This window comes from Danio aesculapii, chromosome 14 (assembly GCF_903798145.1).
Source record: "Danio aesculapii chromosome 14, fDanAes4.1, whole genome shotgun sequence".
In the NCBI taxonomy this organism is placed as follows: domain Eukaryota; kingdom Metazoa; phylum Chordata; class Actinopteri; order Cypriniformes; family Danionidae; genus Danio; species Danio aesculapii.
In genome coordinates, this window is record NC_079448.1 from 14,850,951 (window position 1) to 14,876,910 (window position 25,960).

The window sequence follows — 25,960 nt, forward strand, 5'->3', positions numbered from 1 at the left end:
GAAAGGGAAATTTTAAAAAGACATAGAAAGCCCAGACAGCAGAAATCTCTTAGTATTTAGAAAGCAACCCCTTGTTAGTGAAAATCAATATTAGCTGCTTCAGTCCCAATACCCATGTTACCTACGTTGTTGAAGATTAAACCATGATGGACATTTCAGCAAGATAATAATTACAAAAACAGGCACTGAATTTCTCAACTGATCTCTGAAAAAAGAAAATAAAGCTGCTAGAATGGCCCAGACAATCACCTAACTTGAATCTAACAGAAAATAAATACTAAATATTAGAGTTGATAGATGAGACCCACAGGAACGTCAATCACCAGAGGAATGTACAGTGGATCCGGAAAGTATTCGCAGTGCTTCACTTTTTCCACTATTTTTAAATTCCAAAATGGATTAAATTCATTTATTTCCTCAAAATTCGACACACAATATCCCATAAAGACAATTATGAAAAAAAGATTTTTTGAAATTGTTGCAAATTTATTAAAAATAAAAAAACAGAAAAATCACATGTACATAAGTATTCACAGCCTTTGCCGTGAAGCTCTAAATTGAGCTCAGGTAATTTCTGTTTCTACCAATCATTCTTGAGATGTTTTAGCAGCTTAATTGGAGTTCACCTGTGGTAAATTTAGTTGATTGGACATAATTTGAAAAGGCGTACAACTGTCTATATGAGGTCCCAGGGTTGACAGTGCATGTCCAAGCACAAGCCAAGCATGAAGACAAAGGAATTGTCTGTAGACCTCAGAGACAGGATTGATTTAGGACTAAGGCTGTTACATAACAAAAAATGTGGAAAAGGTGAAGTGCTATGAATACATTCCGGATCCACTGTATGTGACTCCATTTTCCATATAAGAAGCGTCTTTAAGCTTTTATACAAAGTATTAAATACATTTCAGTGGTTCAGTTAAACACAACAAAAATTTCAGATCTTTTGTTTTGTTTAGTTTTATTTGTATGTTTGGATTGTTTGAGTTTCAATTTCATGTCAACGTCTCCTTTAGAAATATATTTAACAGGGAACATCATGAGATGTACAAAACTTATTTTACCTGCTGTGTGTATTACCCCCCCCTGTCTGCTATAGAAAGTCCCCACATTCTCAAAATGTCAGCTTTTGCTATACTTGTAAGGACATATATAAACAAAGTATAAATAAGACAACACACACATAAACACAAATAATGAAACTAGTAAAACACTAATAAAAGAAACATGTATTACATTTTTTAATAGTGCTGCACATTATTGGAAAGAGCTAACATAGCAATATTTTATTTTTCCACAATATATATTGCAATATGGATATAATTGCACCAGATGATATAAACAGCTCTATTTGGAAAGATTTAATTTATTTAGATAGATTGGGATAAAGTCTTTTACTTTGCGGTGCATTTGCATAAATCATAATAAATTACAAGCAACTATCAATACAACAGTGCAAAGATAAAAGTGAAATAAACAGTGCTTTATGGTTTTCTGAAAAGTCTATCAGTATTCAGGCACAGAAATTGAACAATCAAGCATAAATATCATTTTAATCATTCTATACATTATTTAAAAAAAAAAAAAACAATATCTTTAAAACTTTGATAAACAATCAAATCCTGCGATGTGACTATTGCGGATAAACACATTGTGATATCGATGCTCTAACAATATATTGTGCAGCCCTAGTTTTTAATGTATTTTTAAAAATATATTTAAGAATTTAAAAACCTTCTGATCACAACTTTTGAATGGTAGTGTAGGCCTCTTAAACCAATAAATTTTGCTTTTATATCCTGTATTCTTTCATTTTCATCTATTTAGTTGAACGTTTGCAAGTCATGCTTCTGTAGCACTGAATGCTCTGTGAAATGCCTTGAATTAAAAGGATTCAAAACTACTTCCTCGAATAGTTATGCTTGGGTGCAGTGTTGAGAAAAATTACTTTTGAAAGTAATGCATTACAATATTTAGCTACTCCCCGAAAAAATAACTAATTGCTTTATTTACTTTTTATAGTAATGCGTTACGTTACTTTTGAGTAACTTTTTTGGCTTGATCTCTTTCAGGGTAATAGAGGAGCATAACAATACACTGTATAACATACATTCATTTACCTTTTTTCTTCAATGCATTCAAAATAATGACAGTACTTCTATTCCTGAAATCTAAGGTTCTGGCCTGCCATCTTCATTTCTGTCTGTTTTCATGGGGAGCAAATTCTCTCATTGAGTGCATGATTCAACATTACTAAATTAGTTTTACAGCTATTTGTCTTCATTCATTTATTCATTTTCTTTTCGGCTTAGTCCCTTTATTAATCTGGGGTCGCCACAGCAGAATGAACCGCCAAGCTATATGTCTTGTAAAAGTGAATTAATTCCACTAAAATGTAACTCAAATATTATTATTACATTTTTTTTAAAGTAATGCGTAACTTTACTCGTTACTTAGAAAAGTAATAATATTACGTAACTTGCGTTACTTGCAATGCGTTACCCTCAACACTGCTTGGGTGTCTTACTCTTAAAGCCTGTTTAAACAAACTATTATCTTGGTGTTCTTTTTTTTATCAGTAGCAACATTTTGAAAAGATTCCAATGTAACCCACATTGCAAGTCACTCACCGTCGTACTGAGACAGCGACCACAAACTGTACTTCGGAATTCTCCAAATGATTGCCGAACTGCACTGGTGGTGTAAAAGCCTTCAGCCAGCAGAACTATACAGTATAAGAAAAAGAAGGAAGCCAGGCCGTAGATAATGTACTGAAAATATTCAATACTATAAAAGAGAGAGAGAAAGACAGGATTACATTAAAATATAGTAAATAATTGAGCGTTTCACACAATACATTATCTATTTCTATTGCTACACTTTTGACAACTACAAAGCTTTAATGAAAACTCAAATTTATAAAATAAAATATACATGCATCTCACAAAGTTACACGTACAGGTACACAAGGGTGTAGTAGTCTTGATTGTTGCGGGCAAAGTATGTTTCAATGAGTCTTTCGCTCTCTGTAAGGGCCTGATGTCCACACCCACAGAAAAGAGCAATGCCAGAAAAACACAGTAGAGTGGCTGCCAGAGAGACATAGGGTACTCCTCCCAGACAGCGCATACAGCATTCATAACAACCTAAGATTCACAACAAAAGCAAATAAAATGTCAGTTTCTAAAGATTTATCACTGGGGTCACCAATCTTGGTCCTGGAGGTCCGGTGTTCCTCAGATTAGCTCCAGCATTAACTTCAACACACCTGCCTGGAAGCTACAAGTATACCTAGTAAGACCTTGATTAGCTTCAACCCTAGTGTGTTTGACTAGGGTTGGTGCTAAACTCTGCAGGACACCGGCCCTCCAGGAACAAGTTTGTTGACCCTTGATTTATCAAATCAAACATTTAGATAATCCTCATAATATCCTGCTCCACAAAATCCATCTGTTACAATATGTAATTATCTAATCTGACAGCAGTATATTATTGAGCGCTGCAAGGATTTGTATTAGGCCCTCTGCTGTTTACATTATACAACCTGATTATACGTTCATTAGATATTAAATATTATTAGAAAACACAGGATTTGTTCTCACTGATGCTATAGTGAAATTTCAGAGTTATTCAAGGTAACAGTGTTTAAATGATTTCATTGTGCTATTATACTATTTTAAAAATAATAAAAAAAATATATACTGAACAACTTGTTTTCAGTTAGTTTATTTAGTACTAATGCAAAGTTTATTGTTTGCACAGCATACATTTGCAAACCTTGTTGCAATAAAAAAATTAATAATTGTTTATGCAGACAATGAAATACAGCAGATAAAAATAAAACTATGAAGAATTCAGACAAACTAGTTTATATTACAGATAATGAATGTAGTTAAACATGCTTCATTTACATTTTTTCGGCAGATAGAGATATAGATAGAAAAGGGGCCTGTTTCAGAAAGAAGGTTAAGTGAAAACTTAAGTATGTGAGTATGTTCACCCTGAAATGAGAGAAATTCTGGGTTTTCCATTTTAAAATGGCAGGTTTGTCAAACTCGAGAAAGCAGGGTAAGTAAAGCCTGTTTCTGAAATAGAGGTAACTTTTACTCATTTATTGTAGTAACTTACTCTGTAAACCTAACCTATAGTCAGGAGCAGGTTTTATTCTCTAAACTCTGAGTTTCTGACGGTTTCCTCCCCTTTTTAAAGACAAATCGGTATTTCTCACTTTAGCCTTAGTCGTTCATTGCCTACATTTCAGTCACACAAAGAACATTTTCAAAGTTTAATGTATGGCTTGAATTGCTTGTCCTTTTTAGGGAACATTACAATTAGATTCAATACCATAGTTTTAAGTTTTAGCTTTGATATTACTGCAAAAAATAAATAATTTGCTTAAATTCACTGACCTTCGACAGGGACATGTACTGTAACTAGATTAATTGGATTATTACTCGTTCTAAAAAACGTTTTATTAGTACTGCTTGCATTCTAAATGTCATATCAACCTCTACCACACAATCAATAAAAAAGACAGACGCACAAGTGCACTTTTAAATCCTTTAAAACTCAATTTTAGAATTCTTATCTTAAACTGATCAATGTGTGTAAAAGTGAGAGCCTTAAATTAAACATTTCCACTGAACATTAAGTTAAGGTTATATGCATTACTGCTTTGTCAGATTTGTTGTAGAAATGCAGTAGCCTATTTTATGTAATTTAATGCAATTACATCTGAAATAACTTCAAAATTACAGCCAATTCCACATTTTTTCAAGTGAAAAGTCAATAAACGTCACACATTACTTTTTTATTATATTGAAATATTTAAATACTTAAAATAATTAAATGTAAACTTACGCATTGAGCAGCTATGTTTTCCCATGCTGCCTCTGTTTCGCCAATGCAGTGGTATTGCTTTTTTAAAATATGGTCAAATTTGCTATAACTTTGCATAAGCACATCAAGTTCAGCTGGACAAAAAAATGCTGATCGCTTTTTCAGATGTTGCACTGGTGACTTGTAATATCTGCACTCCATTAATAATACCTTTTTATAGTTGCGGTGTGCACGCTTAACTCTGAATCAATCTGAGTTTTTAATCTCATTGTAAGTCAACTTAGAGTTCAAATTGAACCTCCTTACTGAAACAGGCCCCAGATGGATTATGTTTAAGATGTTTTTGTAAATAATACACTTGACTGATAAAAGTGCCATCTACACATTTCTACACATTTCTCGAAACAGCCACAGGTCAGATTTTCCTCCATATAATGAGCACTTCTGAAGGATTCTGAGAAGGATAAATATTTTTGATAATTATTATAATATTTCAGTTACTGTTGGTTAGTTTCTTTTACTTTTAGTTTTTCATTAATTGTGAATATTTACTTTTATTTTGACCAAATAGTTGACCAGATTAATTATAGATAATTTTAATTTTAATTACAGATTAATTATAAATTTTAGACCAGTACGTTTAGTTTTAGTTTTGTTTACTAAAATAAACTTGCTAACTGGGTGTTTGTCTTACATCTTCAAAAACAAGCTACAGTTTCTAAGCCTCTGATTAAAGGGATAGTTCACACACAAAAAATGGAAATTTACTCACTCTCAAGTGAGTCAAAGACTTTCAACGCAAAATAAGATACTTTGAAGACTTCCGTTGTAGGAAAAACAAATACTATGGAAGTTAACACTAACAGAATTCCAAAATTTCAAAAAAATTTGGTGCTTAGCATAAGAAAGGAGCTCATAAATAAACAAGTGAAGGGTAAATTATGACAGAGGTTAAGGGGTGTATATACAGCTGTGTAGCAAAATCTATGAATATAACCAGCTTCTAATAATAAAAAATTATTAATTATACATTTTTTTTATCCACAAACAAAAACTTATTAAATCTTCTCACTCATTTGCTCATTTCTTAATTGAAATTGATTCTTTGCTTAAAGCTATATTTTTATCTATTCTGACTGCCATCGCTGCAAAAAATACTATAACCTTATACTATGGAAGTCAACACTTCACAACAATTTTTTTAAATATCTTTGTGTTTAGCATAAGAAAGCATCTAATAAATGTTTGAAACGAGATTTTGGATGAGCTACTGCTTTAAGTGCCCTAAACCTTTCATTAAAAAGCATAAACATAAAATGTATCACGCTATAATCTTTAACACTTTTTAAGGTACAAAACTACAGATAACTAAATTTTTTTTTTTCAAATGCCAAGATTTCACACAACACAGCTCATGAACTAGTTTCCAGATAGGCCTACATCAAATGGCATCAGATCAAATGCACATGATTATCTCTGCCTGAAAAAATGATGAACAGCAGTTTCACTAATCCTTCTTCTTCTGCTTTCCTCTTAACACAGATTTCACTAGCTTTGCTAAATACATCAAGTACTGGTGCTAAGATATAGACAGCTTAGTGTCTGCTAAGATAAGCATCTATACTAGAAGTCAGAATTGGTTATTTTTTTGATAATAAATCTAGATAATAATTAAATTTAATAATAAATCTAAGAATTCAAATTGTATTGAAAGCACTCCTTTAAAGGGGACCTATTATGCAAAAAGCACTTTTATAAAGGGTTTACACACAGTTGTGTAGCAAAAATCTTTGGATATAACCAGCTTCTAATGGTAAAAACAATTAATTAATTTTTATAATCAAACTTGATGAAAAAACAGTCTGCAGAAACATTTTGATGGACATTCTCCCTTTGCACGTGCCCCGCCCATTAGTGACAATCTCCCCCTTATTAGGACATTAGTCCTGTTTTTCAATCAGCAACTATGCTGACACACAGGCATTTGTAGTTTCACCCTTTTTTTAAAAAAAGCCCAATCTCAATTAAATTTAAAGCGACAGTCATCAAAATGCCTCAAAACTAGGATCAAAGCCTAAAAGGGTCAGTTTCAAAGAGTTATAAAACATTATATGTGGGGTATTTTGAGCTGAAACTTACACACTCTAGGGACATCAAAGACTTATTTTACATCTTGTAAAAAGGGGCATGATAGGTCCTTTTTAAAAAGATAGTTCACCCAAAAACAAAAAATTAACTCACCGTTAAGCACTGAGTTTCTTTATTCTGCTGAACACAAAAGACAATTTTTTGAAGACTTCATTGACTTCCATAGCATGAAAAAACAAATACTATTGAAGTCAATGGTTAGAGGTTGCCAGCTTTCTTCAAAATATCTACTTTTGTGTCCAACAGAGGAAAGCAAGTCATGCTTGGGACAAGTGCTTGGGACAAGTGAAGAGTGCGTAAATGATGACAGAATTTTCTTCTTTTTTTGTGTGTAAACTATCCCTTTAAAACAGGGGTGACCAACCCTGTTCCTGGAGATCGACCTTCCTGCAGATTTCAGTTGCAAGCCATATCAAACACACCTGTCTGTAATTATCAAGTGCTGTTCAGGTCCTAATTAATTGGTTCAGGTGTGTTTGATCAGGGTTGGAGCTGAATTTTGCAGGAAGGTCGATCTTCATTAACAGGGTTGAGCACCACTGCTTTAAAACCACTCACAACACCTTAGCATTGTGATGGTGTGTTTTGCAGAGGCAAACCGAGCTTAGATTTTCATCAGAATCCATCAGATCTATTATTTATACTACTGTGCTGAATTTCTTCTCAAAATAGCAGCGTATTGTTTACACTACAAACCAGTTTCAGAAATACTAATAAGTACACCATTTTTGCCACATTATACATAGCAGTGTTCATTGAAAACCAAAACGACATAACAAGCTCACACTGTTTTAGAGATCTATTCACAATCCAAATCAGAAAGATTTCAACGTTCTATTAAAACAAAGCAGCAGCTGCAGCTAAGAGTGTGAGCCTGGGTGGATCAGTGTAAGTGGGCATTCTTCCTCCAACCATATCATGTGCTGCTGTGGGGGTAGGCGACGGAGCTGGTCTGTACCACGGCATTAGAAGTGTGAGAAAATAGGAAAGACTAAGCGCCAGAGTGTCTCTTTTTGTGGCTGCACTGACAATAGCTTTTGTCTCGATGCCACACAAGGGCCAGCAATGACAAGCAAACAAAGAGCCGGTGCCACCTCGGCCCCCTGCAGACTGACTGAAATGAGTATAGGGGAAAGATCCATAGTAAATAAAGATGGGGGAAGGATTGGGATTGAGTTGGGGTGATGGTGCACACGAGCATTAGTAGAATGCTGATCCCACGCAGGGTCAAACATTATTAGTGATTTACTTTTGGTTTGATTCATTTTAGGTATTATTTTTTTATTATAGATTACAATTTGTTTAGTGTATTTTGATTTAGCAAATTAAGTGGCCAGTAATTTAAGTAACGTCACAGATTTGATTGCTTAAAAATTCACCAACTTTCAATAGCTTGTTAAGCTAAAACTCAAATAAAGCTTAAATAAATGCTGTTCTTAAACTTTCTATACTATTTTATAATTTTTCACAAAAATATTAAGTTTAACTGTTTACAATATTGATAATACGAAGCAATATTTCTTGAGCAACAAAGCAACATGTTAAAAACATTTTAATCAAATACTTAAGACTTTAGATGAATGACTGCTGAAAATAACTGTTTTAAAGTGCAATAATATTTCACATATTTTTTGGAACAAATAAATACACTCATAGATATAAACTTCTTTGAAAAATATTCTAAAATCTTTCAGACCTTTTAAAAGATAATGTAAATAACTCCAACACAAAATGAGTAAGAATTGGTTAAGCTTGATGAATAATATCAAACAGCATGTGAAATGTTAGTAGATCAAGTCAATGTGATCTACAACTGTGCATGAACACCTGTTTGACGAGAAGTGACTACACTGAACAGATTAAGGCGCTGTGCTAAAAATAATTAAAAAGGAAAGTTCAATTTCTCTTGAGAAAAACTCATGCTGCATTTCCATTCACATGACATTTAGAATCGATTACAGGGATCTTTAAAACATACAATATATCTACATCAATTAAATCAGTACATCTCTTTAGATACGCATGCAGCTTTCTTTTGCGTACGTTTGCTGCGATACATGATGAAGAAAACCTTTGTCAAATGATATAAACAGTTTAAAACAGTTAAAATGCTGTACTCACCCATATCTGTAGGCAGCAGTGCAGTGATGTGTTGTGCTTCAGTATGTGTCTCCTACACAGTGAACACAGCTGAAGACAAACTCAAAGGCCAACCTTAAGAAACAATGTGTCTTTTCAATGGACTGCGTGAATGGCTCAGAGTTCAAGGAGCCAACTGATAGGGTCATGGTTCTAAAAACAAAGCAGTGTTGCATTATAGTATGTGTGTGTGACTGATTTATCAATATATTTTGATAGAAGTATTGTCCACTTGTAAACAAAATAAAATTAAGCGCATTCCATCATCAACTTATGAATGAATTTAATTGTTATTATTACTATTTGTTGACCCAGATTTCAGTAAAACACAACATCATTTGTTTGTAAAATAGCCATATAACTGCTGCAAACAAGATATTGGTAAATGCTAAGCTAAAATCGTATTCTATGTGGATTCAAACAACATGTTACTCATTGCTGACCTCTAGTGTTCATACTTGTAGTGCTTGCAATGCCATGGTGTTTTGTGTTAGCAGGTTTGATCGATCAGTGTTAGCAAATTAACGTAAGCAGTAGCCTGCAGAAAACTACAGCGAGCAGCAATGGATGTGTTCTGTTTGTTTTCTGTTATAGTTTTGTTTTGGCCTCTATTTCTTCACATGTAGCTTGCTGTAGTATTTTTTTTAAGTATCGTAAAGTGCATTTATGTACATAAAACAAAAAAGGAACAATAGTGAAGTGAATAGTGATTATTAAGACGGGGGTCTGCAGGCCAGTTTTTGATTGTATGGCATGGCATGTTTAAGATTAATTGTAAAAAAATTGCTTAGTGAATAGTTTATGGTTCTATATCCCAATGAATATTTTCAAGAGTGTAGGTTAAATAGATCTCTTATTACGTTGTGATTTTTCGAACACAAAAACTCCCTCTTAAATTACCAGAATATCATAAACAGGTTCTTTTATACGGGCAATTAATTTACAAACATAATTTCCCCCCACATAATTCACCAATTTGGAACAATAGGTACATTTTATTTAAAAACAAATCTTTTTTATATAAAGATTAGTGGAAGAGAGGTATTAGTCATAGAAATTTCTCAGTCATAAAAATTTTTGTGAAAAATATAACTTTGAACGTGATCATAAGTAATACACTAGGGTATTGAAATCTACCCAGAAGGCATTTCTAATGATGGTTAGTAATGTGGTTGGTTACCAATATGAATGACACACTTCATCTGCCTTATTTGTTGATAAACGGACAAGATTTTATTTAGAATGAAATACCTAATAAAATAATATCAATATTAACCCAGGATAAATTTCTAATACAAGCTAGTAGAAATAATGTGTCTTTTCTTTCCAATAGCTCTATTATCGAACTAAGAACTAAGAACAACGTTTCTTTCCTTCCCAATACCTCCCAAAGCTAAAGAAATACATTTTAAAATATACAATATTTACCAATATTCAGAGTTTCCTAGACATAGATTTAGTTTTGATCACAACAATTTTACATTCTGTGAGGTTGACATTGAAACGACTGCACATTTATTTTTTGAATAGCAGAACCTTTTGGACTGATTAAATTATTCTGCTTTCTCTCTAGTTGTCCTCACAATTTTCTAAAAATGATATTTTCTTTGGTTTATTAGGAATGATAATATTCAATTTGTATTGAACAATATTCTAATTTTGGAAACATTTTATATTCATAAATGCAAGTGCCTTAAAACAAAACCACTGGTTTACTGTAAATCTTTAAAGTTGCAAAAATCAAGACACTATGTTTTGCAATGTTGTGCATTTAAACAAATAACATATTTGGGAATAGAAAGATTATATAGGCAAGGCAACTTAGGCAAGGCAATTTTATTCATACAAAATGGTAATTCAAGTGCTTTACATAAACAAGAATAAAAGAAACATATAAGAAATAAAACAAATTAAAAATCTGTTTAAAACAAGTTAAAAAGGTTTAAAAGAAAGACACAAATAGTGAACATTATACATAATAGTGTAAATTGTGCATTCAATTAAAATGACGTGTTGCAAACGAAAAACAAACTACAAAATTTAAACTAAATCCTATGTTTTTTTTTTTTATAAGAAATATTTAATATTTTTCTCTAACGTTATATAGGGTAGGTTTTGCACTGTGGTCTTAACTTATCCAGCACATTTTACGCAGTGGATGCCCTTCCAGCTGCAACCCATCATTGGGAAACACCCATACACTCCCATTCACAAACATACACTATGGACAATTTAGCAATTCACCTATAGCACATGTCTTTGGACTTTGGGGAAACCAGAGCACCTGGAGGAAACCCACGTGGAGAACATGCAAACTCTACACAGAAATGCCAACTGACCCAGCCGCGGCTCGAACCTGCGACTTTTTTGCTGTGAGGCGACAGCGCTACCCACTGTGCCACTGGGCCACCCAAGGACCTGTTCATTCTATCATATTATCTACATTTGCATATAAAAATGCCACAATTCCAGGCTTACTGGCAAAAAACGCCTGATTTGGTACTGATTTCACAAATGAGTTTCCCATGTGACTTGGTTGTATTTTCAATGCTGAAAGTGAATGCCAAAGTAACTCATACTCTGAATATGACCTCAGCATAATGATAAGATAACAGTAATAATAATGAAAACTGAGTGCAGGTTTCAGTTTATGTAGGTTAGGAACACAAAAGCCTGGACACGGAGCAGATAAAATATAGTACAAAGATCAAAAGAGAAATGAATACAAATATAAGCAGCTTTGTCATTATTATGTTAAAAAAATTAAAAGAAGGTATTTAAGGAACCCCTAAATGTATTTTTCACATCTTAGCAACTAAATATGAGTTTAGTACTTGCATGCTGTCTGAAAATGCCAAAAATCACATGTGTATATTTTATCCATGTGAGTGTATTGTATCTGTCTAAAGCTAATATATCTTTATTGCTGCTGTTAAAAAGAGGAAATTATTCATTGCTCTTGACTAAAAAGCTTCGGAAAGCTTAAGAAAGATTAACCTATACTATATTTTGGTTGGTTCTGCACAACTCTGGATTATTTTGTCAAGTTTAATAAATCTGAAATAAAAAAAGGATTGTTTTATAATTATATAAAATATAGTGTGATTGACAATATACATACATTGACATTAATACATACATTGACATGAATCCATTTGAACCCAGCCCCAATGCCCAACTCCAGGGTTCTTACTCAGAAGCAGCAGCTCTGCATAAACCATGTTTACAGAAGGCTAAATTGTCATTCAGCATGATTCAGACAACTGATATCATTAATCTTCTTGTACTCCTACAGAACTTTTGGTGGTAACACTTTATTTTCATGCTCCATTTGAGTATTAGTAGACTGTCTGCTTAATATCTGTTAACACTGCTCCTGCAAGACACTTTAACTGACTATAAGAAACTTTGCAAGTACATGTCAACTTACACTAACACTTAAATTCAACAAACGGAATATCAAAAAAAAGTGTGACCCCCTTTGGTAAAAACATTTCTGTTGACTCTGAAAATTAAATAACTGTTTAATGGTGCAAGATTAATAGCGTTAGTAATAGTATTTTCCACATTATACAACAGACTGACAGTAAAAGTTTCAAAAATATGTAGGAAATGAAACAGATCTGTGGGATGTGAGATAAAGCAGGAATGTTTAAAATGTAAAACAGTTAAATAAATTAATCTGGAAATCATCTTGCTAAATGTAAAAAAAACATTTCTTGTAAGAAATCACCCATGAAGCTTCATGACAGTGATTTCTTACAAGATTAAATTCTCATTTATCCTTTACTATTCAGGAAGTGCCCTCCCCTTCAACCTGTACTAAACAGACCTGCCTAAACAGGTTGAAGCATGTATGCTTTTCACAGTATTATTATAGCAACATTTGAGACTTCTTGTGGTAAAAAATGTCATGATAACACTTTACCCTACATTTCCATATTTAAAGGGAAAATACCCAAAAAGGAAAAATACCTCATTTACTTTCCTTCGCCTGGTAAACCTTTATGAGTTTTTATGTTCTGTTGAACACAAAAGAAGATGTTTAGAAGAATGCTCTTTGGTGGGACCCATCAAGTTACATAGTAGGAAAAAACTACTATAAAAGTAACTGGCATTTTTCTCAAAGTATTTTCTTTTGTTTTCAACAGAAGAATCCCTAAAAGTTTTTGAACAAGTGAAGGGTGTGTAAATAATTTTTACAGAATTTTCATTTCTGGTAGAACCATCCCATTAACACAAAGTCACTATATTATTTAACATGAACTAACAATTTAAGACCGCTAAAGCATTTTTAAACATATTTTAAAGGTTCGTTCAATTTAAAGTTTCTTTTAAAGATTTACTATTCTTAAAACAAAAAATTGTATCCGTTAATATTGTTTAATGGACCTGAGCCAACAGGAAGGAGTTTATCTCTCATCCACATTCTTTTGCAAATAAACTTCATTCAACACACAATCGTTTGCCATTTCCTCATTCCTTGCACATATTTTTGTCTCCAACTCTTCTGAATGTGGTGAAAAAAGAGTTGAAATGAGAGAAAACTTGAAACATTTTCTGCACTTTTCTCAGGAGAATGAGACAGACCAGAAATGCAAGCTTGTGCGACAAGTTTTGCATGTGGCTGTGTTAAAAAGTTCAAATTTGGTGAACTCTGATCTGCGAAATCGCATTACGTTATTGCATGAGAACAACAGATCAAAACGTGAGATCTCTGTACAGAAATGTAAAAATATGGAGCAATCTTTATTAATGTCTAATCATCTTTTATCTCGCCCCTTGTTGGGGTAATTTTCGGGATTAATTTGCCATAATTTTGCATACTCAAACTTTAACTGCTTAAGACGTGATTCTTGCCTCTAAACTGAACTAACAAGAACTATATAGTACCAGCATTCTATACTATGTTCTGCTGCCTGTCTGATCTATTGAATATGTTCCACAATGAAAAAATCTTTTTATTATTTGCTGTTCATCCTTGTAAAGCCCAATCTATGTTGTACAATCTACATTGCGAAGAGCTTCAGAAATGAAGATGCTTTTAACCATAAGGGATTGCTTGAAAAGTGTTCATTCTCTTCAGTTGAAGATCCTTGAGGATCACAGAGGCTTATGTCTGCATCTTTGTAATCTTTACTTCTTCTTTTATTTAATTAACACCAACCAGCGTTAATTTACTTTTGGTTCATAGTCTGATGAATATTTGCACAATAAGATCTGCTGTTGGTTTTATCTAAAGTTCAATATAAAAGAGTGGTTCACAAGGATAAAAAAATTATAAAACAGCTTTTGTTTCTGTAAAACTTTCATGGTAAATCAGCTGACACGTCATCTTTTTCTATTATATCTTAAAGAATGTATTTATTGCAAGTTTATTTTAAATTTAAAGACACATAATCTTGGCAAAAGCACTAATAGACTTGACAGTAGATCATAGTAATACTACAGCAATATATTATGTACTTATAATACTAGCCAAAGAATACTATTTCAAAGAAAAAAATATATATTTTTACTCCTGCCATACTTGCAAAATATTTCACCAGTATATCTGTAAGGCCTTTGCATTAGTTTAAAGGTTTAAGTTCACAGATATTTTTACTTTCCCAAACATCCTTTTTTTCTATTTTCCTTCTTGTCTTTTTGCGTTTTATAAATACCACTACAGACACCAGAAGAATAAAAACAGACATGACCATCAGGGCCAGGCCACAAAGAAAAATGAGCCATGAATTTGATTCACATCTGGAGCCTCTGACAGAAAGCGGCATTGAAGTAGGCAGTGTCTGTGGAGAGTATTCTGGGACGGCTTTAACGTGACATTTTTCCAAAGTCTCATTGACTAGCAGATTAACCCATATGGTGGTCTGCAGCGGGTCTGGTTTTCCTCCATCGCGAACGACTATGAAAAGGTGGTGCATGCCGTAGTCTTCACCGCGCAGATGCTGGACCAGGGTGATGTTTCCTGAGTGCTGGTCAATCTGAAAGGGGCTTTGGAGAGCCGGTTCGCTTGCAATAATTTGATAAGTGATATCTGAATTCATTCCTGAGTCCTCGTCAATGGCGTAGATCTTTGTTATCATGCTTCCTGCCTGGGTAGCTGGAGATATGGTCAGACAGGAGAGGTTGCTGCTAGGAAGAAGGACCTGTGGTTGATTATCATTGATGTCCTCAACAAAAACAGTCATTTTCACAGTAGTGGAGAGCACTGGACTGCCGCCATCTACAGCGACAACCAGAAGCTCATAGCGATCTTGTTTCTCGCGGTCGACTTCGCCAGTACTGCGGAGCATCCCTTGTGCCATGTCTATGACGAAAGGGACCTTGTCATTTAATATACGCACATCCACTATTCTTCCATTGTCTCCGTCATCAACATCACTTACTGTGACTTTACCAACTTGAGAAAGATGCGGAAGGCTCTCAGACACGAAAAAATAGAAATGTGGTGTTGGAAAGGCTGGTGGATTGTCGTTCATATCCAGTACATTTACGAACACAATAGCAAAGGCCTCCTGAGAAGGATTGCCACCATCCTGAGCAAGAACAGTCAGGACGTATGTCCCCTGCTGTTCTCTGTCCAAAGACTCCGTGACCAATATCACACCTGTCTCTTCCTGAATTCTGAAAGGACTCCTATTTGTAATCTTATACCCTACTTTGCCAAACTGATGGCCATCTGCATCGCTAGCCTGTACCTTCAGCAGAAACTCTCCAGGCTTGTTGTTCTCCTTGATGTCTGTTTCATAACGTGTTTGTTCAAACTTTGGGGCATTATCATTCAGATCTTGAACCACCACTTTGATCACTTCCCTTCCATGTAGGCGTGCGCCATGAGGATCAGAAATAACAACTGTAACATCATACTCGCTGCACAGCTCAAAATCTAGAGCTTTTGATGTTGAAAGCAAATAGCTGCCTGCTTGCTGTTTCAAAGAAAATGGCATGCTGTCTGTTTCTAAGGACAGAGTACCTTTTTCACTAGAGGTGTCTTCCAACTCCAAGAGGGCCAAGACGGTGGGGGGTTCGTTCTCTTGTAACATGATTACTTGGTTTTTATGCTCTGTGACAAACCTGATCTTTATGGTCGGCTCAGAGCTCACCACGGGCTGAATGTATACAGTTACCTGAGCTTGTGCGGGGGGGCAAAGTGGACCATTCGCAAAAACTTTCAGCATGTGCTCCTCAGGACTGTCAATGTGCACGTCAACTGCTAAGCTGATCAGGCCTGTGTGTCTGTCCATGTAAAAGAGTGTTTTGGCTCTGTCTGAGATCTGACGGCTGAAGGAGAATGTGATCTGGGCATTTTGGCCCAGGTCTTTGTCTGTTGCTTTAAGCTGAGCCACCGCAGTGCCCTTGATTCCTAATCCTGGCACAATGGCTGTGATGGGGCTATCATCATCAAATTCTGGACAGTTGTCATCAACATCGGTTACTGTTACACTGAGATTAGCAGTAGCACTGAGAGGCATTGAACCTGCGTCTACTGCTACAAGAACCAAGAAGTAGTTATCCACAGTTTCCCGGTCTAGTTCCTTTTGTACTATGAGCTCGAGTTCATACCCCTCTTGTCTGATGCCAAAAAATCCACCAGATCCCTCTAAATGATAATGTATCAAGCCATTATTTGCAGTGTCCTTATCCTGGGCTTGGTCGTCCAGCAGGAAAGCTGTCCCAATTGGCGCATCTTCAGGTATGCGTAGAGGAATTTCATTCCTCTCAAAAACAGGAGCATTGTCATTAATATCATCCACAACAATTACTATCGGAACTACTTCCAAATTAAGGCTCACGACTGCAGTATTTAAAAAAGTACATTCTCCATCCTGATGTGATGGACAGAAAGTTTCTCTATCAAGGCGATCTTTAGTGAACAGATCCCCTGTTATCTCATCCACCCTGATGTATCTTTCATTGAGAAGCCGGTATGGAGATGAGTAGTGTGTACTTAGAGTTCCGATTTTAAGGCCTGCTTCTTGCTCCTCCAGGACGCTGAAACGCAGTGCAAGGCTATGAATTTGCCCAGCACATGCCAAGAGAAGCACCCACTACAAAACAAGAGAAGAGACTTACTACTTGGCAGACACAATTCTTTCCATATGAAAGTATAGCCAGACTCAGGAGATAAGCATGTAATCCTTAACCACCAGTCTGTGTTTTTTTGTTCTCCTCTGTGTTGTTGCACATGCTGAAATGTAGTCCTACATGTTCCAGCACCCAGAAATGTAACTTTAGAATAATCTAAAGCAAGCTTGCAAATGTCTGCAAAACTGAACTGAACAAAACTAAAAATATATATAATTTTTTATTTAGCTTTTTTTTTTTTTTTACAATAGGAATACTATTTTTATATTGTTTGTTATAATTTGTAAATGTATAAAATTTAGTGGTATACAGTAGTTTAATTAGCAGTTTAGTAGTTTGTAGTCTAGTTTGTATTTGTCTGTCCACCAAATAAAAATAAATAAATTAAAATGTGCCACCTGACACACTTAGATTATGAATTCAGGGCACAAACACTTTATGAATAAGGTTTTATTAGTTGTAATTGTATTTACAAACATAAACTAATGAGGAAGACTTGCACAGCATTTATTAACCGTAGTGCCACATTTACTAATGCATTATAAAATCCAAATTCAGGCTTGCTATCATTAGTTAATACAACAACTAACAACAATGAACTTTTTTCTATTCATTAACATTTACAAAGATTGATACTGTGTTAAATGCAATGTTCATCGCTTGTCCATGTTAGTAAATACATTAGCAAACATTAACTAATGGAACAGACTGCAGACAGACTGCTGTGGACTTTTACCTCTGTGTAAAGCCACGACTTGGTGTTCAGTGTGAAAATAAGTGATATAAGGATATTTATATTTACTAACCTGTAGTGTATTCCAATTCATTATGTGGTGGTGCTGAGCAGTCCATTCTTCAAGAACATGTTGATCTCTGGGAGCATGAGTAACTCTCACTCACTCGCACGAAATGTGTCGGGGCGGAAACCTTACCTGTGTTGCAGGTGAACGACTGAAGATTAACTCACGATTGTTCATACGTTGGTAGAAAGGGAAAAATACTGGTCTGACGGGATGTTTTCTGGTTAAGTGCTATTCAAAGACAGACGGGTCGCGCTAAGGTAGTTTATCCCTTTCAACACTAAGCCGTCTAATGCAATAATACTATACACACTCAATTATAATAAAAGAGATTATATAGTATGGCTTGCTTTTCAACTGAGGTTCAGTTTTGCACGTCTGAACAAAAGTGTAGCCTACTGAAACTATGAATTTCAAAATAAAAAACAGTGGCATATTATAGCATGTTAACGGTGTCATTTGGCTCATGTTTAAGAGTCGCCATCCTGAGTGTGAAAGTGATATTACATAACAGATTTTTGATGACCCTATTACAACCATATTTTAGTTTTAATTAATGTTGTGTACGTTAAAAAGTTTAATTATTATCGTCTTTTTTCTTTTTAGTGTAGAACTTGAACTACTGAAAATGCAAATCTACAAAAAATTGGTCTATATTTTTGGTTACAAAAGTGCAATACTATACAAGAAAAGCCCTTAAAATAAAATGGTGCCCGCCGCTTTTGAAAACACATTTGTTGACAATATAGTAGAAAACAATACAAATAAATAAATCAATCAATAAAAAATAAAAAATGGAAATAGCCTTGCTACAGATGTTGTTATAATAAAATGGTAAGCAAACATTGGTGATCTGACAAAACGTTTATTTCTGTTCGATCATGGTATGACAGGAATATTTACAGTCTGTCAATTACTTTATGAACATGGATTGCTTTTGTCATACTCGCAATTCCTTAAAAAAAATTTGTTCCTGAAAAACCAAAAGACCATGCTGTTATTTTTAATGCTGTACCAAGTAAATTTGTATCACTGTTGCGTAATTCTGTGTACAATGTGGACCAACAGCCAAAGACAAGTGATGATGTTAAATTTATTGGTGATCTTAACAATGATAAAGATAAATGTAGTAATAGATTAGAAATGTAATTTAAAAAATCATATACCATCTTCAGCTGGTCATCTAAATTTGGAAACATTGAGTGGAAGAAAGTATTGACAAAGATTTTTTTATAAGTAATAAAGTAAGAATTTTACACAGATTTTATCCCTAAAATAATTATTTGAATGGTTAGGATAGAGAAAACTCTTGCGATTTTTGTGGCATTGTTAAAGAATCTGTTACTCATCTGTTTTTTCAATGAGTATACTCAAGATTATTTTGGATTGATGTTTACTTTATTTTAAGGACATTTGGTTTTTGAAATAAAGACAAATTGTATTATATGATGTCATATTTGCTTTAGTACAAGAGGGAATTTATTTAAAAAATACAACTTATTTTCTTATCCAGCTAATAATATTACTTAGAAAATATCATATTCATGTCAAGAAATGGGCCAAAGCTAAGCCAAATTGTGAACATTTAATAAAAGAGATTTAACAATATGGTACTACACTATGTAACATTAGAAACACAAAAGCAATAAATAAAAAAATAAAAACACATGAAGCATTATGTAAATTTGATTTGATTATAATAATTTATTACAATTATTATTATCTTACCTATTTATTTATTTTACCCCTGACATCTGTTTATACTTTGTATAACTAAGAAAATTTCTCTCATTCTTAATTGTTTTATTTGTTCATAATTGTTGTGAGATTTACACTCTTGTACTAAGTTCGTTTTTTCTGTGAATTATTATGGGACAAATAATTCATACAAAACATAGAACAAGGTAATTCGCATTTAAATAGTTGATAGTACATTTAAAAAAGTTCACTCCGTTAAACTGGGTGAGCGGTCGGATTTTTCTTTTTGTCGTCGCGCATATGATGTCATGTGTAGGCGGCAGGGGAAATTTTGCCCACACCAGACTTCACTGTTACCACGGAGACCAAACCTTGTTCTGATTGGTTGACGTAGTATGTGCTGGGTGGAGTGTGTATAAAGATGTAAAAGAACCCATCGTGCTAATTTGAGAATTAGTTCAGAGCACTATTCACAGAAAACCACAGGATGTCTACACCAAATAGTTCAGGTAAGCTTTAGAATTAATCACATCTTACAAAATGTATTTTAATTAAAACTATTTGAATGCAGTAGATGAATGAAGACATAATAAATAGTTTAAAATTGAAATATCTATATAGGACAGATAGAGATTAAGTTGTTAAAGCTGAAATAAATTGTTTTAGAGCTGGATTTGGAACTGGGCGACTTACTGCAGGAGTTTAATGATGTTGTGAAGGAGTTAAGCGAAGCTCAGACCTCTGACCATGTGCTGAGAAATATGAAGAGACACACAGGACTGAGTGATGGAGACGATTCAGACTATTGTAAGTACATGTTGAACTTTTTTTTAAATTAAACACCTGAATTCCCACTGAATGCCAACAACGAATACTCAATATTAAAATCTCTGCGATTAATTTGTTGTATTTTGTTCTATACTGTAACAAGCATTTATTGTGCTTAAAAAAAGAAAGAAAATGCTGTCATCATTAGCTTACCCTTCACTTGTACTAAACCTGTTTCTTTTGTTGAACACAAAATATGATATTTTGAGAGGGAAAAAGCTGAAAACCAGCAACCATTGACTTCCAGGTTTTTTCAACTGTGGAAGTCAATGTTTTCAGCTTTCTTCAGAATACCTCCTGTGTTAAACAGAAAAAGGAAAATCATTAAAGTTTAAAATCTTTTGAGGGTGAGTCAATTTTAAATAAAACTATCCCTTTAAGCAGGGATGGACAACTCCGGTTTTTCCACTATCCTATAGATTTATATACCTTAAAATATAAAGTTCTCTTAATATTTTAGTTTTCATTATGTTTTCATAAAATTTCTCCATTATCAGTGGAGGACAAATGTGGACAAAATACTTTATAACTTGAATGCCTAAATATAATTAGTTAGTATAAACTAACCATAAATTAGAGTATAACCATAATAAACCATAAAGCTCATAATAAAACCATCTTTCTCATAATAAACTCATTATATATATATATATATATATATATTTGATGAGTTTAGATGCAAAACCCTCAAAATGCCATCTGAAATTTTCCTCTAAATTGAATATTTTTCATCGAGCTATCAGGCTCTTGTGTGTATTTTCAGTAAATCAGTTTTATGGCAAATAATAAGTCAGTTTCCTGGTCTATAAAGTATAATATCTCAACATAAACAAAGGAGGCTGACAAAAATGTTCATTTTCGGTGGAAATTTCAGATGGCACTTAGAGGTTTTTGCATCTGAACTCTTCATATATATATATATATATATATATATATATATATATATATATATATATATATATATAAAGTGTTCTGAGACAAGAACGAGTGTTGTTCAATAGTTTTAGGACAGCTTTGAAGAAAAGTTTTGATTCACTTTAAATGTTCTCTACTGTATATTGATGGTCAGATTTTGCTTTTTTTTTTTTTAGCAGTTTTGTCTCTTTGCGCCTATCAAGGACATTTCAATCTGACCTGACTCACAGACAAGTTTAGAGCTTTGCTTATGTAATTCATTTTGATCTTTGCAACCTTAAATTGATTATGTGGAATAATTAATATATTAGTTAGCCTTTGATCAAAAAATGTATTATTATTCTGATATCAATAGCTTTGTGAGCCTCAGCCACCTTGTACAATCGCATTCACATGTATGAGGCACACATTAAACCTTTTGTGTCTTTTCAGGTAGCGAGGCATCGCTGGTAAACAGTTTGAACGCCAGTCAAGAGGAGCTCAACACTGTAAGCACCACAGGATCAAAAGGTATTAACATAACAACTCCCAGCAGATAGCCATCACATTTGCTAAACAAGCTTTAATGTTTTTTTTCCCTATTTCATGCATGACTCTAACCCCTGTGAGCTATTTCTGCACATCTTATTGTAGTCTTTGTAGATTGTGCTGTTTGATGCTCCTTATTTTGCCACAGAATGCATTAAAAGCTGGTTTGCTGGTGTGTTAGAATTAGGATAATGTGATTAGATGGTGAGTCAGTTTAAACCAGTGGAGATTAAAAAAAGATGCAAAAAATAAATAAAATAAATGTTCAATCAGTTATTTAGTACGAGATGTTGTATATGCATGTGTTCTACAATAATTTGAGCTTACTTGTAGCATGAAGCTACTGTAAATATACTGTTAGTTTTTAAGTCTGCAACTGAAATGGGTTGAACCGAGAACTAGACCTTAGTAGTTACAGTAAATATCTATCTCTCTATCTAGCTATCTAATATATTTCTACGGTTTTTATGCGTTTATATTTATATTTACTGTATACATATTTGAAAATGTAACAATTTACATTGTAAATTTGCCTTCTATTGCTTTGCCTCGTGTAAATTCACGGGTGAGTCGTCTTTGTTTCTGGGTGGAATTTTCTACAGGAAATGCCACTGCACTTTGCAGCATTTCCTCTGAGTCTGAAGCATTCCAGTGTGTGAACGTCTTCTTTTTCTCTCTCTATCTTTGCTCTTTACAGCGAGGCTTGGGGACACCAGTGACCTACAGAGCTTCATTGAAAACCTGGATAAAGAGCTTGCAGGTATAAAAACAGTTTGCTGGTTGGTAGCTTTTATATTAAACTGCAAAATGCAACTAGAAAGCATAGTCTGGCATACAAATATTTGTACTGTAGAATCAGCACACTGACCATGTTTTATTCATCAATATCCAAACATTAAAGAAGGCAAAGCCAAAAGAATGGCACGCTCACAGAATAAACAAAACCTAAAATCTCCATTAGCTTTTGGAGGTTTGAGCTAATTAATGTATCTGATTCTTAACAATCCTGCATTCATTTGATTAAATATACAAATAAAGCAACAATATTGTGGAATATTATTACAATTTAAAAGATTCTTTTAAATATATTATTTTAATACATTTTAAATGTGCATTTGTTTCATTTGATAGCAAAACTGAATTATCAGCAGCTGTTATTCCAGTCTTCAGTGTCACATGAACTTCTGTTTATCTGAGGATCTTGATGAAATGCCAGTTTCCATGAATCAAAGTCAAGTCAAAGTCACTGAATTGTCAATTCAACCACATGTACAGGACATACAGAGAATCGAAATTGCTTTACTCTCAGATACATATAATAACATGTAGTATTAGTACAAAAAGTAGAATTTTAACAAGAAATTACAACAAATACAATTAGATATATAATGCAATCTAAAAATACTGTATAAGTTAAAAAAATGTAAACGATACAATTACACTTAAGCATGGCAAGGAGTGCAAACCAGAGTTGTGCAGATGCAAAACACAGTATAATGTAAAACAATATATAGTGAAAAAGGCTTATAAACATGATAATATGATAAAATTTACATTTACATTTAGCAGACGCTTTTATCCAAAGCGAATGACAGTCCAAAATGACAGTGTATTAATATTATAAAGGGAGGTAGTATGAGGTATGAGGTAAATATATTAAAATATGCATGAACCGGAAGCTGTGACCCTTTTTTTCCGCATTGTGATGTAATTCCTATAGTAAATAAGAAAACAGTGGGCGTTTTTTTCTGCAAGCTGATTGGATGTATCGACAATTCATTCAGAAAGATAAGGAAAAGGGTTTGAGGAGAGTTATTACAACCTAACAGACCCCTCACTATTTCTGTTTGTTGTCATAGTGTTGTCAAAACTGACAGATGGAGGGGCGTGGTTAAGTGTGTTAACCACGCCCAATACCTCAGACGAATGTAATCTAAGTGCATTTTCAGATTTTAATTTTAGATTATAAGGACAAACAATGGTTTTGTTTTTCCCAATGATAATCCCAATGATTTGTTCACCACAAAACTAGAAATGTGAGCTTACAAAATGAATATGGTTAGTTTTGTTTTCATGCGTACTTTAATCATAAAAACAGCTTTTAACATTGTTAAGCGTGTGATTCATCCTGCTCCCTTTTGACCTGGTTAAAATTAATTGTTATTTATGAATTTACACAGATATGAATACGTTTCATTGATTAGGATGATACGTATTTGTGTTTGAATAGTTCCTTTGGGAGTGAATTATATTGTTATAAATAAAAAAATGAATCAAATCAAAAACATTGATGATAATAAAAACTTTTATTATTAATAGATTATTCAATTCCATTGATAATGATATTAATAATGGGCACCAATGGAGAAAATAATTTCTAAAAGATCATGTGATGCTGAAAACCTTTGTTTTATTACATCATTCTTGACAAATCCAAGTAAATATCTATCACAGCGGTAATGTTAATGTGCCTGTCACTGTATTACTAACAAAAGGCCAATAGTTTAACATACTGTAGATTACTCCCAGCATGTTCAGCTATGAGTGGAGTGACAGTCATGAATCATAACTCCCCAGACTGCAAATCTATGATACCTCACTCCCCTGACCCGAGCTGTCACTATCTTATCTGTCTGACAGAGATGTGAGATGGCAGGACACACGTGATCAGAGAGGAGCTGCTGAGCACCTGAAGAGCTGGCATTTAACAAACCGCACTCTCTGCTTCAACACAAGGAAATAAAGCTGAAGAAAAACACGTTTTAAAGGTGCCAACAGTCCCTGCGGAAATAGAGCTAACAGAGTCTTTTGTAATTTGTCAAGACTGTTTTCGAAGACATTTCTCACGTTTTATTTTGATTACATAACTAATATTGTTTTATATAGAAAACACAAATTATTTTAAGTTATTGCTTGTTAAATAGTTTATTTCACCACTTTTTTTCTACAAAGATTGTACAAATTATATGTTTATCATAATGTGTCATCTAACTTGTAAATAATTTGTAAATAAATCTTTTTTTATTCAAATGTGTATATGCTTATTTTTGCATGAAAAATATATTCATTTTTGTAAATGAGGCATAGCCGTGTACACATTGTTAATAATAGTTCTATTTAGATAATGGCTTCATTATAACACACACACACGCACGCACACACGCACGCACGCACACACACACACACACACACACACACACACGCACACACACACACACACACACACACATGGCGTGGGGCTAACTTAATAACACTTAACACCTAACACTTTTCCTAGCCTAAGATTATGAGCCAGTGAACCACTTTTTGTGCACTATTATTTTTAATATAATAAAAGGGAATAATTCCTAGTTATGAGTTGTGACCAGAAGGGCATCCGCTGCGTAAAACATGAGCTGGATAAGTTGGTGTTTTTTTCCGCTGTGGCGACCCCGGATTAATAAAGGGACTAAGCCAAAAAGAAAATGAATGAATGAATAAAAGGGAAAAATATTGAACTATTATTAAAACAAACAATAACACAAATGTATAATAATATGCTATTTAAACATGTGTGTCCCAAATGACCCCATAAGTACTGTGCAGTAATACTGGTAACTTTTTTGGTTCACAAATCATACAGAATGTAGAATTTAGAAAATATAAAACTGCAGAATCTTTCTGTGGTTTGGATTTGGAGTAGGGCAGGGGTAAGAGGACAGAATATTCCATCTGTATAGTATACAATTCTTATGACCATAGAAAGTTTCCTTAAAACATGAAAACCCACTATACAGTATACATATGTATGTGTGTGTTTTCATTTAACTGTACAATGAAATAATGACCTAGACATGGATTGCGAGATGTTAAGGGTTTGTTTCTGAATTTTATCGCTTCAGCAGGAGCTTATTTCATTACCATGCATCTTAAATCTGGTTGTAGTTTATGTTTACCGTTGCTATTTTGTTCTTTGTGAAAGCAGCTCTGTACAGAAA

General features: G+C 33.7%; 3 protein-coding genes across 3 annotated transcripts in view; 1 reads left to right on the plus strand and 2 right to left on the minus strand.

Moving 5' to 3' along the window:
- Positions 1 to 9,210, minus strand: part of plp1a (proteolipid protein 1a) — a 19,286-nt gene extending 10,076 nt beyond the window's left edge. Inside the window, exons 1-3 of the mRNA XM_056472800.1 lie at positions 9,109 to 9,210; positions 2,960 to 3,146; positions 2,631 to 2,787 (exon numbers count right to left, since the gene is read on the minus strand). Coding sequence (XP_056328775.1) covers positions 2,631 to 2,787; positions 2,960 to 3,146; positions 9,109 to 9,112 — 348 coding nt within the window. The 5' untranslated portion in view covers positions 9,113 to 9,210. The remainder of the gene's footprint in view (positions 1 to 2,630; positions 2,788 to 2,959; positions 3,147 to 9,108) is intronic.
- Positions 9,211 to 10,943: 1,733 nt separating this feature from the next.
- Positions 10,944 to 18,277, minus strand: pcdh20 (protocadherin 20). Its single transcript, XM_056472214.1, has 2 exons — positions 18,021 to 18,277; positions 10,944 to 17,177 (listed from the first exon to the last, which is right to left on the minus strand). Exons 1-2 carry the CDS (start codon positions 18,039 to 18,041, stop codon positions 14,697 to 14,699), a joined length of 2,502 nt encoding a protein of 833 aa, XP_056328189.1. The 5' UTR covers positions 18,042 to 18,277; the 3' UTR covers positions 10,944 to 14,696.
- Positions 18,278 to 20,122: 1,845 nt separating this feature from the next.
- si:dkey-27i16.2 (regulator of cell cycle RGCC-like) lies at positions 20,123 to 25,013 on the plus strand. Its single transcript, XM_056472312.1, has 5 exons — positions 20,123 to 20,221; positions 20,379 to 20,519; positions 21,888 to 21,965; positions 22,681 to 22,743; positions 24,624 to 25,013. Exons 1-5 carry the CDS (start codon positions 20,200 to 20,202, stop codon positions 24,629 to 24,631), a joined length of 312 nt encoding a protein of 103 aa, XP_056328287.1. The 5' UTR covers positions 20,123 to 20,199; the 3' UTR covers positions 24,632 to 25,013.
- The last annotated feature ends 947 nt before the right edge of the window (positions 25,014 to 25,960 follow it).

Bases quoted from the DNA above. Each gene is read 5' to 3' on its own strand.
- pcdh20 (XM_056472214.1), bottom strand. From the start codon at position 18,041: ATGAATTGGAATACACTACAG. The intron at 17,178-18,020 runs GTTAGTAAATAT...CTTGTTTTGTAG, and splicing joins TGAATTGGAATACACTACAG to TGGGTGCTTCTCTTGGCATG.
- si:dkey-27i16.2 (XM_056472312.1), top strand. From the start codon at position 20,200: ATGTCTACACCAAATAGTTCAG. The intron at 20,222-20,378 runs GTAAGCTTTAGA...AAATTGTTTTAG, and splicing joins GTCTACACCAAATAGTTCAG to AGCTGGATTTGGAACTGGGC. The intron at 20,520-21,887 runs GTAAGTACATGT...GTGTCTTTTCAG, and splicing joins TGGAGACGATTCAGACTATT to GTAGCGAGGCATCGCTGGTA.